The 15,678-nt window shown below is 47.2% G+C and overlaps 1 protein-coding gene across 2 annotated transcripts; it reads right to left on the minus strand.

Moving 5' to 3' along the window:
* Window positions 1-1,995: 1,995 nt before the first annotated feature.
* On the minus strand, window positions 1,996-9,603 carry LOC119268986 (uncharacterized protein At4g10930-like). Of its 2 annotated transcripts, none has more exons than XM_037550714.1 (14): window positions 9,336-9,603; window positions 9,094-9,212; window positions 8,467-8,552; window positions 7,830-7,920; window positions 7,660-7,715; window positions 7,092-7,164; window positions 6,868-6,977; window positions 6,709-6,774; window positions 5,993-6,600; window positions 5,509-5,602; window positions 4,225-5,395; window positions 4,067-4,141; window positions 2,713-3,906; window positions 1,996-2,614 (listed from the first exon to the last, which is right to left on the minus strand). In XM_037550714.1, exons 2-14 carry the CDS (start codon window positions 9,154-9,156, stop codon window positions 2,402-2,404), a joined length of 3,900 nt encoding a protein of 1,299 aa, XP_037406611.1. In that variant the 5' UTR covers window positions 9,157-9,212; window positions 9,336-9,603; the 3' UTR covers window positions 1,996-2,401. The 2 variants fall into 2 exon arrangements, with proteins under 2 accessions (XP_037406611.1, XP_037406610.1); XM_037550713.1 differs by having other exon boundaries at window positions 9,064-9,212.
* Between the last annotated feature and the right edge of the window lie 6,075 nt (window positions 9,604-15,678).

The raw sequence follows: 15,678 nt of genomic DNA on the forward strand, positions 1-15,678 counted from the left end.
AATTTAATCCGGTAATTAAGAATAATCCTCCCTTGTACAAACCGCTCATGTGGATTGCTACGGACGCGTCATTTCAATGGCGTCTCTTCTGCTTGTATATAAACTGTGATCCTTAATGGAATAGAGACAGTTCGATCAAATCGTTCTTTCACATATACAAGCATAACAAACACGACAGGAAAGAAAAGATGCGTCGGTCGTGGGGCGTGGGAGAACCACCGCGTGCCCGCGTCGGTTGGCTAGCAATCCGCACGAGCGGTTTGTACAAGGGAGGACTATCCTTAATTACTGAATTAAATTAATCCTAACAAAATAGTCCAAATCAAAGGAGTAGTGCAAGGGATAAAAAAACGGCGAAGAAAACTGAAAACCGAGGTGGTACAAAAAAGATCGACCCGGGGCTTCTGAAACGGGTACCTTCTGAAACACACCCAGCAATTAATCAAGAATTTGAACAACGCATGCGCAAGAAGAAACTCCATGTAAAAATGTCCATGAAACGGCCACCCGGACCCTGATCCACTGCTCGTCAGAAGGATCCAACATACAGTGCTACCTCTCTTTTCGCTTCACTCCATTCTCAAACCATGGCGGAGCACAAGCGTACAGTTTCCACCCTCGTTCTCCTCCTCCTCTTCTTCTCGGCGCCGACGAATGCCACACGGCCACCAGCAACGCTCCGCATCCCCGTCGTCCACCGCGACGCGGTCTTCCCGCCGCCGCCGGGCGCCAGCCGTGGTAGCCTCCTAAGCCGCCGCGCGGCTGCCGACGCCGCGCGGCTGCCGACGCCGCGCGCTACGCCTCCCTCAAGGCGTCCCTCGGGCCTCGGCCTCCGCTCCTCCTCCGCGCACGACGACCGCCTCCACTCCCCGGTCATGTCCGGGCTCCCCTTCGACAGCGGCGAGTACTTCGCGTCCGTCGGCGTGGGCACCCCGTCCACCAGCGCGCTGCTGGTCATCGACACCGGGAGCGACCTCATCTGGCTCCAGTGCAAACCCTGCCGCCGCTGCCACCGCCAGATGAGCCCGCTCTACGACCCCAAGGGCTCCAGCACCTACCGCCAGATCCCCTGCTCGTCGCCGCGGTGCTTCCCTCGCCATGGCTGCGACACCAGCACCGGGGCCTGCGGGTACGCCATGGTCTACGGCGACGGCTCCGGCAGCAGGGGCAACCTCGCCACCGACAGGCTCGTCTTCTCCAACGACACGTCCGTGGACAGCGTCGTCATCGGGTGCGGCCACGACAACGCGGAGCTGTTCGACTCGTCGGCCGGGGTGCTGGGCGTCGGCCGCGGCGCCGGCTCCCTGGCGACGCAGGTGGCGCCGACCTACGGGCGCTACTTCGCCTACTGCCTCGGCGACCGCACGTCCGTCGCGCGGAGCAGCGCCTCGTACCTCGCCTTCGGCCGCACGCCGGAGCCGCCGTCCACGGCCTTCACCCCGCTGCTGTCCAACCCGCGGCGCCCCAACCTGTACTACGTGAACATGGCCGGCTTCAGCGTCGGCGGCGAGCGTGTCGCCGGCGGGTTCTGCAGCTCCAGCCTCTGGCTCGACCCGGCGACCGGGCGGGGCGGCGTGGTGGTGGACTCGGGCACGTCCATATCGCGGCTCCCCAGGGATGTGTACGCGGCGCTGCGCGACGCCTTCGACGCGCGCGCGGCCGCGGCCGGGATGCGGAGGCTGGCGCGGGGCATCTCGGTGTTCGACGCGTGCTACGAGCTCCGAGGCGCCAGCGTGCCGGCGGTGGTGCTGCACTTCGCTGGCGGCGCGGACGTGGCGCTGCCCCCGGAGAACTACTTCATACCCGAGCAGGGCGGGAAGTACCACTGCCTGGCGCTGGAGGCGACGGACGACGGGCTCAGCGTGCTCGGCAACGTCCTGCAGCAGGGATTCCGGGTCGTGTTCGATGTCGAGAAAGAACGTGTCGGGTTCGCGCCAAATGGCTGCTAAGCTTGATCAACATTTATTTACACGGTTGTTTAACCTGAAGCATGTGTGTGTACTGCAGCCATAAATTGTTGTTTTCACGTGTTACATAGTACAACACGGGAGAAAACATACGCACGGCCGCACTGAATTTCCGTAGCAGTTGCAAACCCACGCTCACTAGTATGTCATTGCTTTGCAATGATCTCTCTGAACTTGGTCCCTATTCCCCCATTCGGTCGACAGCTTGAATGAAAGTAACAAAAGCACGTCCCCTGTACATAAAACTGCCGATGATAAAATTTGTTCTACTTTGCGAAAACCCGATCCACGACCAAAGTTATAAGAATTAAAGCTCTTTTGAGGGTCTGCCTGAAATGGCCGGTCAACCTGACCGTGTAGAGTTTGCGAATTGCTGTGTAATCGCACAACCACGACACGACGACATTCCAGTGATAGCCAGATTTTGGCCCGAGTCAACTGATCTTTTGCTGAGCCGCTTCAACATACTGCAGAGCAAGCTTTTTGACCTTGTCACCCTCCTTGATCAGGAAGTTGGCATTCTTAGCCTCCGAGTGGTGCTTCATAACCTTCTCTGCCGTTTTAGCAACAGCCCACCTGTATTGCTCGACGGTGATTACGCCGCTCTTGCAAAGTGGCCTGATGTTCTCTTTCACAAACATTTCAACCTAGAAAGGGTGAAACAAAGCAGTTCAGCCAGACATGTAAAAATAGATAGTACACTGTTAAAATAGATGCCCAGTGGAACATACAAGTGCGTTGTTACCTTCTTATGTACGGAACTAGATGAATCTGATGCGCTGTTATTGCCTGGATCAGGTGCTGGTTTCTTCAAACTGTCTACACTTTCTGCTGGATGGGTAGATGACTTGTCTGCTTTGGAATGTTTACGATTCAACTCTTGATTGCCACTGGAAGACTTCTCTTTACCGGGCTCCAGTTTCACTGCTTGCCTGATTCCTTCACCTTCTTTCGGCACATTATTCCCATGACTAGATTTATTATGCAAATCGCTCACTGTTATGTCCACTTCTTTTGAGTTCTCCACATGCCCGGTAACTTCATCAGGGATGTCAGCTACAGTTTCCTTGTCTGTTTGACTCGTTTTTTCGCATTGCAAACTACATTTATCGGCTTCGGCCAAGTTCACTGAAAGGGTTTCATTTGCTGTTACATCTGTAGTTTCTCCGCTGGGAATCAATTTCTGATCATCCTCAGAATTACATTTTGGTTGCTGATAGGACGGCCTCTGATCGAGGTTCTGACAATTTGCATCGTCCAGAACCTGCACTGATGAATCATCCTCATCTTTAAGTGGGGATGCATCCCTAACCCTAGAATCAGAACTTGACTGCAAATTTCTGCTCGGTTCAGAGTCCAAATTCACCAAGTAAGTATCGTCTGTATTTGTATATTTTTGTTGCGTGGAAATTGGGGAACCGGAAACTGTCCTGGAATTACCTTCAGCTGTTGTACTTTTTCTCTCGGGACTGTTAGGAGGGGAATCAAAGAGGCCTGCTCTTTTTAGCACTTCTTCCACGCTGTTGAAACAAACAGTATTTTCACTCGCATTCTGCTCGAGAACACCAGCTAGTTCACTCTTATCAGTTTGTCCGGCAGTAGCAGGAATATCCAAAAGGCCTGCTCTGTCTAAAGCTTCTTCCACATTACTGCTACCACTATTGGTATTTTCAGTTGTAACCTGCTGTGATATCAGATCGCTGCTAACTTCAGCCTTTTCAGTTAGAGTTGAAGCATCATTCTCGGGTTTTGGCTTGGCAGACTGGCGAGTAGCCTGGGAGCAAAGATTCACATAAACTGATTTGCTACTGGACTTCCCGTAGATATCATTTTCTACATTGACAGCATCAGCAATAGCCAATTCAGTATCTGCACATCTGCGAATAACGTCCAAATTTGCTCTCTGCAGATAATACTCGGCGATGCGGTAAAGTTGTGCCTGAGATACATAAGTTTGGTTGATAATTTGACCATTGAACAAGAAAAATACAGGTATGCTTGCAATTTATACTTAGAATTTAGTTGAAATGGAACAAAGTAAGAGCAAATAATGAAGCCGGCAATGTGTAAGCACAATAAAGGACTCCCTTAATGATTACCTGTCTAACTGACATGGGAACTTTATTATGACGTCCAGTTGTGAGCTGTGGCCTCATATCCACAGGAAGTTTTGCCTAAGAAAACCGAACTTGTTAGTGTTTCTAGAGTAGTGGTCAATGAACTTTTGAATTATTATTTTTTATAAGCTAACACGTACTAATAATGGGTAATTCCTGCTGAGATCGTCCGTGCCTTCTGTTTGATCTTTGCTACCAATAGAGCTGGCATTTTTCCTTGCCAGGATCTCAAGGGCCCATTTTCTTTTGTCCTGCTTGATATCACCAGCAGATTGATTTTGTTTATTCTGTGGTGCCTGGCCATTTTTGTTTTCTCTTCTACTCAATGCTTCTTTACTCAGGGTCGAAGAACTCGATACTTTTCCAGTGCTGTTGGGTGAATTGATTTTGATTGTCTGAGTCACAGGTGCAGGTTTGTTTGTTGATTTGCCGTCGTCACCTTTGATTTGGCTATTTTTATCGAATGGGAGGGACCCTTCAAGGGCTGAGAGAGGTTTTATATCACCCTTTCTGGGAACAACTGATGCATCAGCCAGATATAACCTGGACAAAAAGGCTTTCTTCTCTTCAGCACTTTCTTTGCGCGTGCCAGTATCTGAGGATTTCTTGAGTAACTGAAGTACTGATTGCAGTGTCTCAATCTTTTCAGGATTTATCCCTGGGGAGCAACGATGTTTCCAGAAGTCAACTTCCCTGTCACGGTGCCATGCACTTCGTCTCCTTCCTGTGGACGATGCATACAACTTCTTGGTCAGATTCTCACGTATCTTGCCCTTTTGAAGCAGTGACTTCCTTGCGAGTGAAAGGTTGGGTTTTTTGGCTGGTCCATCCATGGACTTCCCAATTGCTGAACGGAATGCGGTCAAAAGTTTTTCGTCAAAAGCGTTATCCTTCTTGAGTATACTAATACCATTATCTCTAACTACTTCCCTTATCTCTTGTTGTAGCTTCTGAACTACAGCAGTTGATTCTTTTCCGTCCTTGTGTAAAATCTTCTTCATTCTAAGACCAGGCTTATCTCCTGCCCTTCTGCCTACAGGCTTCGCCAGCTCCCTGCCAGGATCCCTCATATAGCTCTCTCCTTCAACTATACTCATTATATCAGGGACATATTTATTCTGTGTGGCAATTTTTGATGTATCACTGGCAATAACTTCGGCTGCAATCGAAGTAGCATGGCAGTCTGATGAAGAAACGCCTGAGTTTGCAATGAGATACATTTCCTGATCCGGCACTCCCAGTTTTGCTTTCTTCGCAGGATGACTAATTTCATCTCCTGATTCCATGTCACTGGCATTTTGTCTATCCTCCCTGGAGAAAAAACCCGACAATACTAAAGTGAAATTGTGTAGATCTATGCAACTGTCATGTGAGAGTGAAAATTAGCAGTTCTTACAAGTGAGTGCAAAGCGAAAGATTCTTACATGGGTGGCAACTGCGTGTTCTGGTCATTTTTCCTCTTCTGAACTGCGTCTGAGTTGATCATATCAACATCAGCTGATCTTGCCACCTTACTAGCTGCATCCGTAAAAAGGGAAGATGTTATTTGGATGCATAATGTGATGACCACACAATCCCTTGAACAGACAAGAATGCGGTATAATCAAGCAAGATTGGGCCAGAAACAAACAAACAGTGCATCATATCTATCTAAACTAAGCTATAAAATATACATTGTCTATAGTAATGTAATAATTTCCTTTTTTCGCTGTGAAAAACAAACTTCTACCACCAAAAAGATCAACAAATTTCTAAAGATGCAACTAACACAGCAGATTGTCTACTGAAATATTCAAATATGATGACTGAATGACAAGTTGGCATGTGTTGAAGCTTACTAATCTCTGATAAGCTACAAGTATGAGGCCTTCAACTATTGTGCTGGAATAAGCAAATTCCCCAACATACCTGCTGATGAAAGTTGTGCAGATTTGATGACTGGAGATTTCCCATTACTGTTTCTAGGCAGCGCAGCATCCTCTCCTGTACTTTCAGCCTCCTTACTTCTACATAATAATGAATAAGATAGCCCATCTTGTGGTACTTCCGATTGTTCATTCAAAATGTTACCATGCTCTGCGCTAAATAAGATACATGCTGACTCACGCATTGCTGAAAGTTCTGATGATCTTTGTGTTGGTTCAGAAGAAACCGTGCGAGCCAGATTAGTTTCAGAAGATTTATTGTGTGAGCTACAGGAAATATCTTTGTTCCTCGGGATACAGGCATTTGCAACAGCCTCATGTGATAAATCATCTATGGAATAACTTGGATGTGAATTGCAATAAAATGCTTCTTGGGCTGTCTCCGAGCCTAGTGAACCTTCTAGTAGATCATCCTTACTTTCAGAATTTACACCAACCATCGAGACAACAAGGGCAGTTTCACCATCATCTGCAACAGATACTGACACCCTCCCAGAAAATGATGCATCGGTAGATGTTCTATCAGAATCTCCATTGACGTTTTGCTTCAGGACAACCTCTGATTCATTTTTCGCTTCAATAGATACACATCTACAGAATTGGTAACTTCCTTATCACAAGCCCAGAGCAAAATAAAGATACTCCTACCAGCAAAGAGTGATCAAAGAGAAGAGTCAGATAGTATCAGTGTAAAATTACCTTGGGCACAACCACGAATCTTCAGATGTAGTTTCTGGATTAAAGCCCACACATATAGCATGATACCTGGCTTAAGGATCAAAGTAATTAGAAAACAGAACTGGTTAACAAGTCTCAACTAATAATGGACATATAGCATAATAATACAGTTATATATACCATAGATCACAGGAATCACAAGCAATTGATGTATCTAAAGCTGAATTATCCTCAGCTGCAACGAGTCCACTTCGAATTATGCAATCACCTCCATCCAAACAAACTACTGCCTGGAAATGGGGGAAAAAATAGCAAGCCACAGATCAACTTCGGGAGATAATGAATATGGGGGGGTTATCACTGTTTGAAAAGAAATTGATGAAATATAATATGAATATTGTTACTTCTGCATCTATATAGTATGATGGGAAAGATAATGTGTTGCTTTCGCCTGGATCATACCAATCATCATCACCACTGCACAATAACAAGGAAAACAAATAGGAGAAGTAATGAGCATGGCCTTTATTTTATTTGTTGCGCATTCTTTCAAAATAAATAAATGAAAGGCATCTTAAAATAAGAAATTTACAATCATGATGCTCATTACTCATGGACCAAATGATATGGCATGGATTCACAGGAAAATAAACTATTAGTACACACAAGCATATAAAAGTACACCAGCAATATTTTCCGCCTAACATGGTCAGGTGACTCAGTTGCCATCTTATAGTTAGTATACCTGACCAAAGGAAGGGCTCTCAATGGCGCCATGATTTAATGAATAAGAGTATTACTTTACCAAAGCTGATAATGGTTACATAACTTACAGGATGAAAGGCCCCAAAAATATGGCAGGAAGAAACCAATAATCTAGCTTATGAGGTGACAGGGGAACTACAGAGTAAACAACAACAAAATTGAACTAAGAGATGTTCAAACTGATGGTACACGACCTTCTGACCTTACCTTGTTAAAGGGTAATCGTCTTCAATAGTATCTCCAGTACCAGTACTATCATATACCTTCGATACAAAGAAAAAAATTATTACATTCCAATGCAGTTCTACCTCTTCAGGCACTGAGCCAAAAAAAATAAAAAATCCAAGATTGACAGCACTGAGATATGTTTTACTTACTGGAGTGGATGTTATATTCTGAAATTCAATTTTGCAGAGGGGGCAGCGATTTGTGATGGCAGACCAGTTGTCTATGCATGTATAGCAAAACCTGTTATGCGAAATAAAGTTATTTAATTATCACATTAGAGCTTTAAACAACTCATGTAGGACTCTGTGAACATTGATACAATATCGTTGCTTAGTGACTAGAAATCATATTTTTTAAACTTCCTCATGTACAGAAATCAATTCCGAAGGTGTTAGAGTGAGCAGTACTAGATAGAACATGTGAGGCTAAGAATCTAGTCAACAATGGTAATGTCAAATTAAAACTTGACCTTAAAGAACTTGAACTTAAAATGGGTAAGGGAAAGCATTTCAATTAAATAAGCAAGAAGGTGGACTAGAATACAAAATTATCAAATGAGGATGACTTGGACGGTGCATAACACCTAATATGCATTGACACTACACAGGTTTAGCCAACATATTTGCACAAAACGAAAAATAAGATTGTAACCTACAAAGTTCCCTAGCTGCACAATATTGACCCTCGAGACCTTAATGGTAAATATGAAGCTATGCACAAATGTTAGGAGGTGATGGAACAAAGTCAAAAATGCAGGATAGCTGTAAATCCGTGATTGAGCCATACCAGTGTTGGCAACCATCCAAAACTCCTCTATCGATAACAATATCTCTACAAATGCCGCAAATTTCATTCTCAGATGTATAATTTTCCTGCAAAAAACAGTTTGGATGGATGATCAAAGCAAGAAACATTTGGAACAAGAACTAGAGGTACAAAAAAGAGATAGCCCCTCCCTATAATGGCAAGCACGTATAACCACTAACTGATTATTGTTTGCATTTGCATACCCAGCCAAAATTAGTGTGGATTGTCATCACGAAAACCATTTCCAGCTCAGAAAATGGGGAACAGTTCCCATAATTCAAAAGGTTCGTCACTCTCATGCAGGCAGTGCTTTCCCATGTCATGGCCAAGAAACTAAAATGACACATTCTCATATTACATGAGAAGAGCTATGTAACCATATGAACACTATCTTTACTTACTCGAAGAGCACCATAGCAAAGGCGAACAGACCATCCACGAAATAATCGTTAGCAACTACTCGTACATATGAAAGGGAGTATCATCTCGTTGAGTCCCTTCCCTCAACTCATTCAGTAGTACCAGCAAGTACTTGTTTCGAGAAATACACCAGCAAAGCAAGCACTCGGTTTTTACCACAAGAACGGAATCGAAGGGACGCAATACCAGGTTATCCATCTCTTCCAGCGCTTCAGTCGGTGGCCCATCAACATCCATCTGCATCGGCATCGCTAATCAGCAGCAGATGCCGAGCTTTCTCCCCCAGCAGAACCCGCGGAAGAACCCTGCAGACCGAAGAACAGCGGCCATGAACCAGAATTACTCAAAGCACCGCGGCATGCGAGAGGTGGATGCAGTCTAGCGATACAAATTGGGGAAACTTGAACTCGATCAGCCCAGGATATTACCGCGGATAGGTAGCCAGCTGCGAGGGGAGCGGGGGATCAGGAGGAAGCTGGGCCGCTGGGGATCGGGGGCGCGTGGGCGTGCTCTCCGGGACAGTCCCTGCGCTTGCTAGGCGAGCACTTGCCCCGGCCCCCGACGGCGACGAGACACCGTGGGATCGCCGGTACTCACTCGTGCGAGGGAGACCTAGGCTGGGGTCGCTCAGCAGGCCGCAGCTCAGGCGCTGCACGCCCTCTCTTCCGGCCCAGGCGACCGCCCCGCGCTAGCTGGTTGGACTTGGGTCGGGAATCCCCATCAGGCAATCGAGCCACTGCGTATACGCAGCACGCACAGATCTGCACGAAATCTGAAGACATCGTGACCGTTGCTTAGAGTTACTTTTTTATAAGGCAAATTGCTTCTAGTTAGATTTTCTTTAGAATTTTTACTGTTGTGCATCACGAAGGTAGCATTACAGGATCCCCTCAAAAAAATGTAGCATTACAGGAAGAGAAAAGTCTATTTCAAACCTTAAATTCCTAGAGATATGACTGAATCCCAATTTGTTAAGCCCTAAAATTAGCACCGTTGGAATTGGTGAATCTTCACCAAAATATTCTTCCTCTCTGTTTGCGTTCTTGTTGGTGAGATTGGACCTGTGGTGTTCCTGGGTGGGATCGTATAATAATTCTCTTATTGTGTAAGTACGTTACTCTATAATTTTTGGGCTAGGTGATGTTCTAAGGTGTTGCAAATCTTGTTTGTGACTTTTGAAGAATCCATGTTATGGTTATTTTTAGAGTTTTATTTATAGGCTAGTTTTTTAACACAATACAGACTCAAGCGCACATACATACGCGCATACACTCATCCTATAAATGTACACACGCACCCTACCTCTATGAGCACCTTCGAGAGACTGAGCCGGCATATCATCTCAAACGTATTTATAATTTTTTATTGTTAAATTAGATTATATTATCATTCTTACATACTTTGGCCATCATTTTATATTATTTTTCTATATTAACATATAAATCCAGCGCGCAGTGTCAGTTGTTGTTTTCTGCTTCTTTTTGGTTTTACATAAAATCGATACCTACGAAGATCCAAACATGACGAAACTTTTTGTTGATTTTTTCTAGAACAACAGACCCTAGAAGCTTCGGGGGTGACCAAAAGATGGACCAGGGGGCACAAGCCTAGGGGCGTGCCCTGGGGCAGGACGTGTTTGTGGGCCCCCTGCTGCTCTGTTTGCCCTAATATTTAGCCTATAAATTCACATATATTCCAAAACCCTCGGAGCAAGACCTAAAACAATTTATTGCCAATGCAAGCCTCTATTCCGAAGCGATCTCATCTAGAGCCCTTTTCTGACACTCTGCCGGAGGAGGAAACCATCCATGGAGCCCTCTTCATCAACCTTGCTACCTCTGTGGTGATTTGTGAGTAGTTCATCCTCAGAGCTGAGGTTGTGTACTAGTAGTTATGTGTTTGATCTCTCTCTATCTCCCTCACACATATTTTTTATTGAATCCGATCTTGATTGTATGATAAGCTTTATTAATAAAGTTGGATCTTATGATGTTCATCCCCCTCTATTCTTTTTATGGTGAACTGAGTCTTCTCTTTGAAGTTTTTTTTATGTTGGATTGAATACTTCAGATTTGGGATCACTTGTTGCATGTCTAGTAATTAACTTGCGGATACATGTGGTGATATTGGGGTAATCTAGACATAAAAGGTTGAATGATATGTATAATATGGTGTTATCATAGTACGATCTTTAGAATTATTAGTGACACTTTGGGATGGTTCAATAGATTGATTGGAAAAGGACAACTTTGAGGTGGTTTGCTACCTATGTAATTTCATCCTACTTTCTTCGATGGAATAGAAGCTTTTGGATGATTCTTTGCTACACTTTGAGGGATTATCATGATGTTTAATTATGTTAGTGATGTCGAGAGATTGCACTAGCGGAGGTATAAATCCTAGGCCTTGTTTCCAAGCATTGAGACACTGTTTTACTCACTTTAATTATTTGTGTACCTTGTTGTATCTATTTGTTTAGATTATAGAAACATATTTATACCATCCATACTACACACCTATCATCATCTCTTCGCCGAACTAGTCCACATATGCAACTAAAATTGTATTAGGTGTGTGGGGGACACAAGAGATCACTTATATCATGTCTTCGATGAACTAGTGCACCTATACAACTGACAATTGTATTAAGTGTGTGGGGGACACAAGAAATAACTTGAATTTGATTGCAGGGCTGCTTGAGAGAGAACCACCTTCATCCTACACTTTTACGCGGATTGATAAACGTTATGTCATACACTTGAGGAAAATTTGCTACTGTCCTACGAAACACTGCGCTTGGAGGCCCAACAAAGTCTACAAGCATAAAGTTGCATAGTAGACATCTGGCTCCCTAAAGATGGAATACGGTTCTCAATGACCGAGTTCAGTGGATCTGTTTGGACCGAGTCTTCTTTCATGTGTCTACAAGTTGGACTCTTTCGATCTATACTTCTCTTCATCGGTGATGGTTGCTGCTCTTATGTGCTAGTCCTATAGGGTCTTAGCACAACGACTTCCCTTCTATCTACCACGACAAGTTTGGCCTGACTCTGGTGAGTGAGGCACAATGACAGCGACGCGCCTTTGACTCACTCTAGTACTTGTAGTCGCTGCTAGGTGGTATATGGACATGGATGTAATTTTTTTATTTCTGTGTTTGTACTGCCATGTCATGATGAATCGGAAGTTCCTCACAAAAAAAGGAAAAATAACTCAAATAAGCGTGAAAATTTTCTATTTGGCCCATGATTTTTCTTGCTTCAGTTTTGATTAGTGGCGTGTTACAACACGTAGGTTGAGACAGACCTCCTCCCACAAAATGAATGTTCTTCCCGAGATTCCTACATCTAAAGAGTTCAGGAAACCCAGTCTTAAGATAGTCACTCTTTCCCAAGTGCCTTACTCTTCCATCACTAAGCCTTCAAGTAGGGACTGGTCCTACTTTAAGTACATCACTCAATTTTATCCAGAATGCGAAGTGGGCTCTCGCGATTGGTTAGGCCTAGTTGTTAGGGAATGTAGTAATTTCAAAAAAATTCCTATGCACACGCAAGATCATGGTGATGCATAGCAACGAGAGGGGAGAGTGTTGTCTACGTACCCTCGTAGACCATAAGCGGAAGCGTTATGACAACGCGGTTGATGTAGTCGTATGTCTTCACGATCGACTGATCCTAGTACCGAAAGTACGACACCTCCGCGATCTGCACACATTTGGCTCGGTGATGTCCCACGAACTCTCGATCCAGCTGAGTGTCGAGGGAGAGCTTCGTCAGCACGACGGCGTGATGACGGTGATGATGACGCTACCGTCGCAGGGCTTCACCTAAGCACTACGATGATATGACCGAGGTGGATTATGGTGGAAGGGGGCACCACACACGGCTAAGGGATCAATGATCAACTTGTGTGTCTATGGGGTGCCCCCTCCCCCGTATATAAAGGAGTGGAGGAGGGGAGAGGGCCGGCCTCCTAGGCGCGCCCAGGGGGGGAGTCCTACTCCCGGTGGGAGTAGGATTCCCCCTTCCCTAGTTGGAGTATGAGAGGGAAGGAAGGGTGAGAAGGAGAGAAGGAAAGGGGGGTCTGCCCCCCTTCCAATTCGGATTGGGCTTGTGGGGGGGGCGCTCCCACCTTGGCCGCCTCCTCCTCCTTTCCACTATGGCCCATTAAGGCCCATTGACTCCCCGGGGGTTCCGGTAACCCCCCGGTACTCCGGTATCACTACAAAAAAAAGACATCCGTGACATTTTGGGCCGAATGAAAAAAAAAATTCTGTCATACATATGACACTTCTATGACGATAATTGTGACAAAACCCGGTATCATCATAGATGTGGTGGGCTCCTACTTCTATGACAAAAAATCATGACAGAAAATGGGCTTTTCGTCCTGGGCGGGCCGGAGACGCAGCTGCATGACATTCTTTGGGCCGTCCATGACGGAAAAAACCGTGGTAGAAGCGAGGAGGAGGAAAATTTCGGGGAGTTCCCGGTTACGGTGGGAGGTCGGGGGCTGAGTGATACGCGTTTCTTTCGTACACGTACACGCGCGTGTGCGAGGCGTTGGCTCTAACTGAACCCGAGCGAGGCGTTGGGCTCTAACTGAACCCGAGCGATTGCACTGCAGGCTACGCATTACTGAACCCGAGCAATTGATCGATGGCTGTTAACTGAACCCGATCGAGCGATTCCTTCGCTACTGCTGCTAACTGAAGCCGGTCGATGCTGCCTCTGGGATGAACAGTGAGCGTTGCGGGGGGTTTGGATGAACAGTGAGCGGTGGCGTTGCCTCTGGATAAACAGGACCCCGGAAAAGGGTGTGGTGGAGGGATGGATGAACAATAGACGGTGGAGGGGTGCCCGTGGAGGGGTGGTTGAACAGGGTCCCGTGGTGTGGAGGGCTGGATGAACAATAGACGGTGGAGGGGTGGTTGAACAGTAGCCGTTGGAGTAGCGCGCGGTGGAGGCTGGATGAACAGGAGCCGGTGGAGGCTGGAGGAGGTCGATGGTAGCCCGTGGAGGCTGGAGGAGGTCGACGGTGGAGATGAACAGTATCCCGTGGAGTCCCGTTTTGCGGTACGCCACACCCCTCCCGATGAACAGGACCCCCGTTTCGACCGAGGAGGTCCGTTTCGTCCGTTTTGCGGTACGCCACACCCCTCCCGATCAACAGGACCCCTGTTTCGACCGTAGGAGGTCTGTTTCCTCTGTTTTGCGGTACACCACACCCCTCTCGATCAACAGGACCCCCGTTTCGACCGTAGGAGGTCCGTTTCCTCCGTTCTGCGATACGCCAGGCCTCGTTTCCATCGCCTGTTCTGTCCAAGCCCTCCCGATGAACACGACCATGCATTCCGTTCCGACCCAGCCGGTTGGCTCCCACGCGTTCCGCTGCCTCCCGATGAACACGACGCATTTCGTTGCCTCCCCATGAACACGGCGACGATGTTGTTTCTCCATTTTGACCCAGCCATGTACACGAGCCCTGGCTGTACATATGCACGAGTAGGCGTTCGAGACCCCGCCCGTATGTACACATACGTGGCCGTATTTTCATTCTTGCACCCTGGCCGCTGTACGTACGTGTACATGCTACGTGCGCGCTTCTACTACGACACGTACGCGCCTCTACTACGACACGTGTGCGCCTCTACATCCACCAGTATATATGTACGTACACGTTCGCGACCAGAATGACAACGCTACGTACGCTTCGACCAGGTGGGTCCCGACTGTCAGGTACTTCCTTGCCTATGAGGATGTAGCTGGTGGGTCCCAGCAGTCAGGGGGCGAATCATTTTTTTTGCCCGGACGCACTTCCTTGCGTGCGAAGATGTAGCTGGTGGGTCCCAACAATCAGGGGGAAACATTTTTTTCGTGAAATACAGTGGCCCGTACGGTGGGTCCCAGCTGTCAGGTGGAGAATCATTATTTTCCGCGTAATAAGGAGGCACTTCCTTGTTGCGGTCGTGGACCCAGATGTCAGCCTCTCCACGTGCAGTCCACGTCCGATGGAAGTCGTTCCTTGACCATGTTGACCATGCCGTGCCGAGAGCACCAGGGCGGTGGACGACGACGAGGCCTAGGAAGGGGACGACGGGGAGACGGGAAGACACGGCAGTGGAAGCCCGCGCGGAGAGGAGTACGAGGGTTCACTGGTTCGACTGTGATGTGAGGCTACCGTCGCCGCAGGGTCTGGCCAGCGGTGGGAATAGTAGGGGCGGTGAGGCCTCCGCAGCAGCACAGCCGGCCACGAGAGGCAGGAGCATGCGGCACGACCGGTGCTGCTTTGGGCGGCTGGAGCAAGAAGACCAGAGGTTGAAGAAGCACTACGGGCGTTGGATGGACATCGTACGGTCACTGGAGCTAGAATCGTTCATATTGACTAAAGTTGACAAAGGCCCCATCCCAGTCAACTTAGTAGGCCCACAAGTCAGCCTCCCACCATGGTGGGTCCCAGCTAGTAGGGGGAGTATTCATTTTTTTGTGCGTAATAAGGAGGCACTTCTGGTGGGTCCGAGCTGACAGCGGGGGGAACGTTTTTTTTGTGAAATACGCTGGCCCGTCCGGTGGGTCCCAGCAGTCAGGGGGGAAACGTTTTTTTTGCGAAATAAGGTGGCCCGTCCGATGGGTCCCTGCTGTCACGTGGAGGAATAATTATTTTGCACGTAATAAGGAGGCACTTCCTTGCGGCCGCCTGGACCCAGCTGTCAGCCTCTCCACGTACAGTACTCTTCTGATGGAAGTCAGTCGTTGACCACATTGACCACGC

The sequence above is a fragment of the Triticum dicoccoides genome, chromosome 3A, assembly GCF_002162155.2.
Source record: "Triticum dicoccoides isolate Atlit2015 ecotype Zavitan chromosome 3A, WEW_v2.0, whole genome shotgun sequence".
NCBI lineage: Eukaryota > Viridiplantae > Streptophyta > Magnoliopsida > Poales > Poaceae > Triticum > Triticum dicoccoides.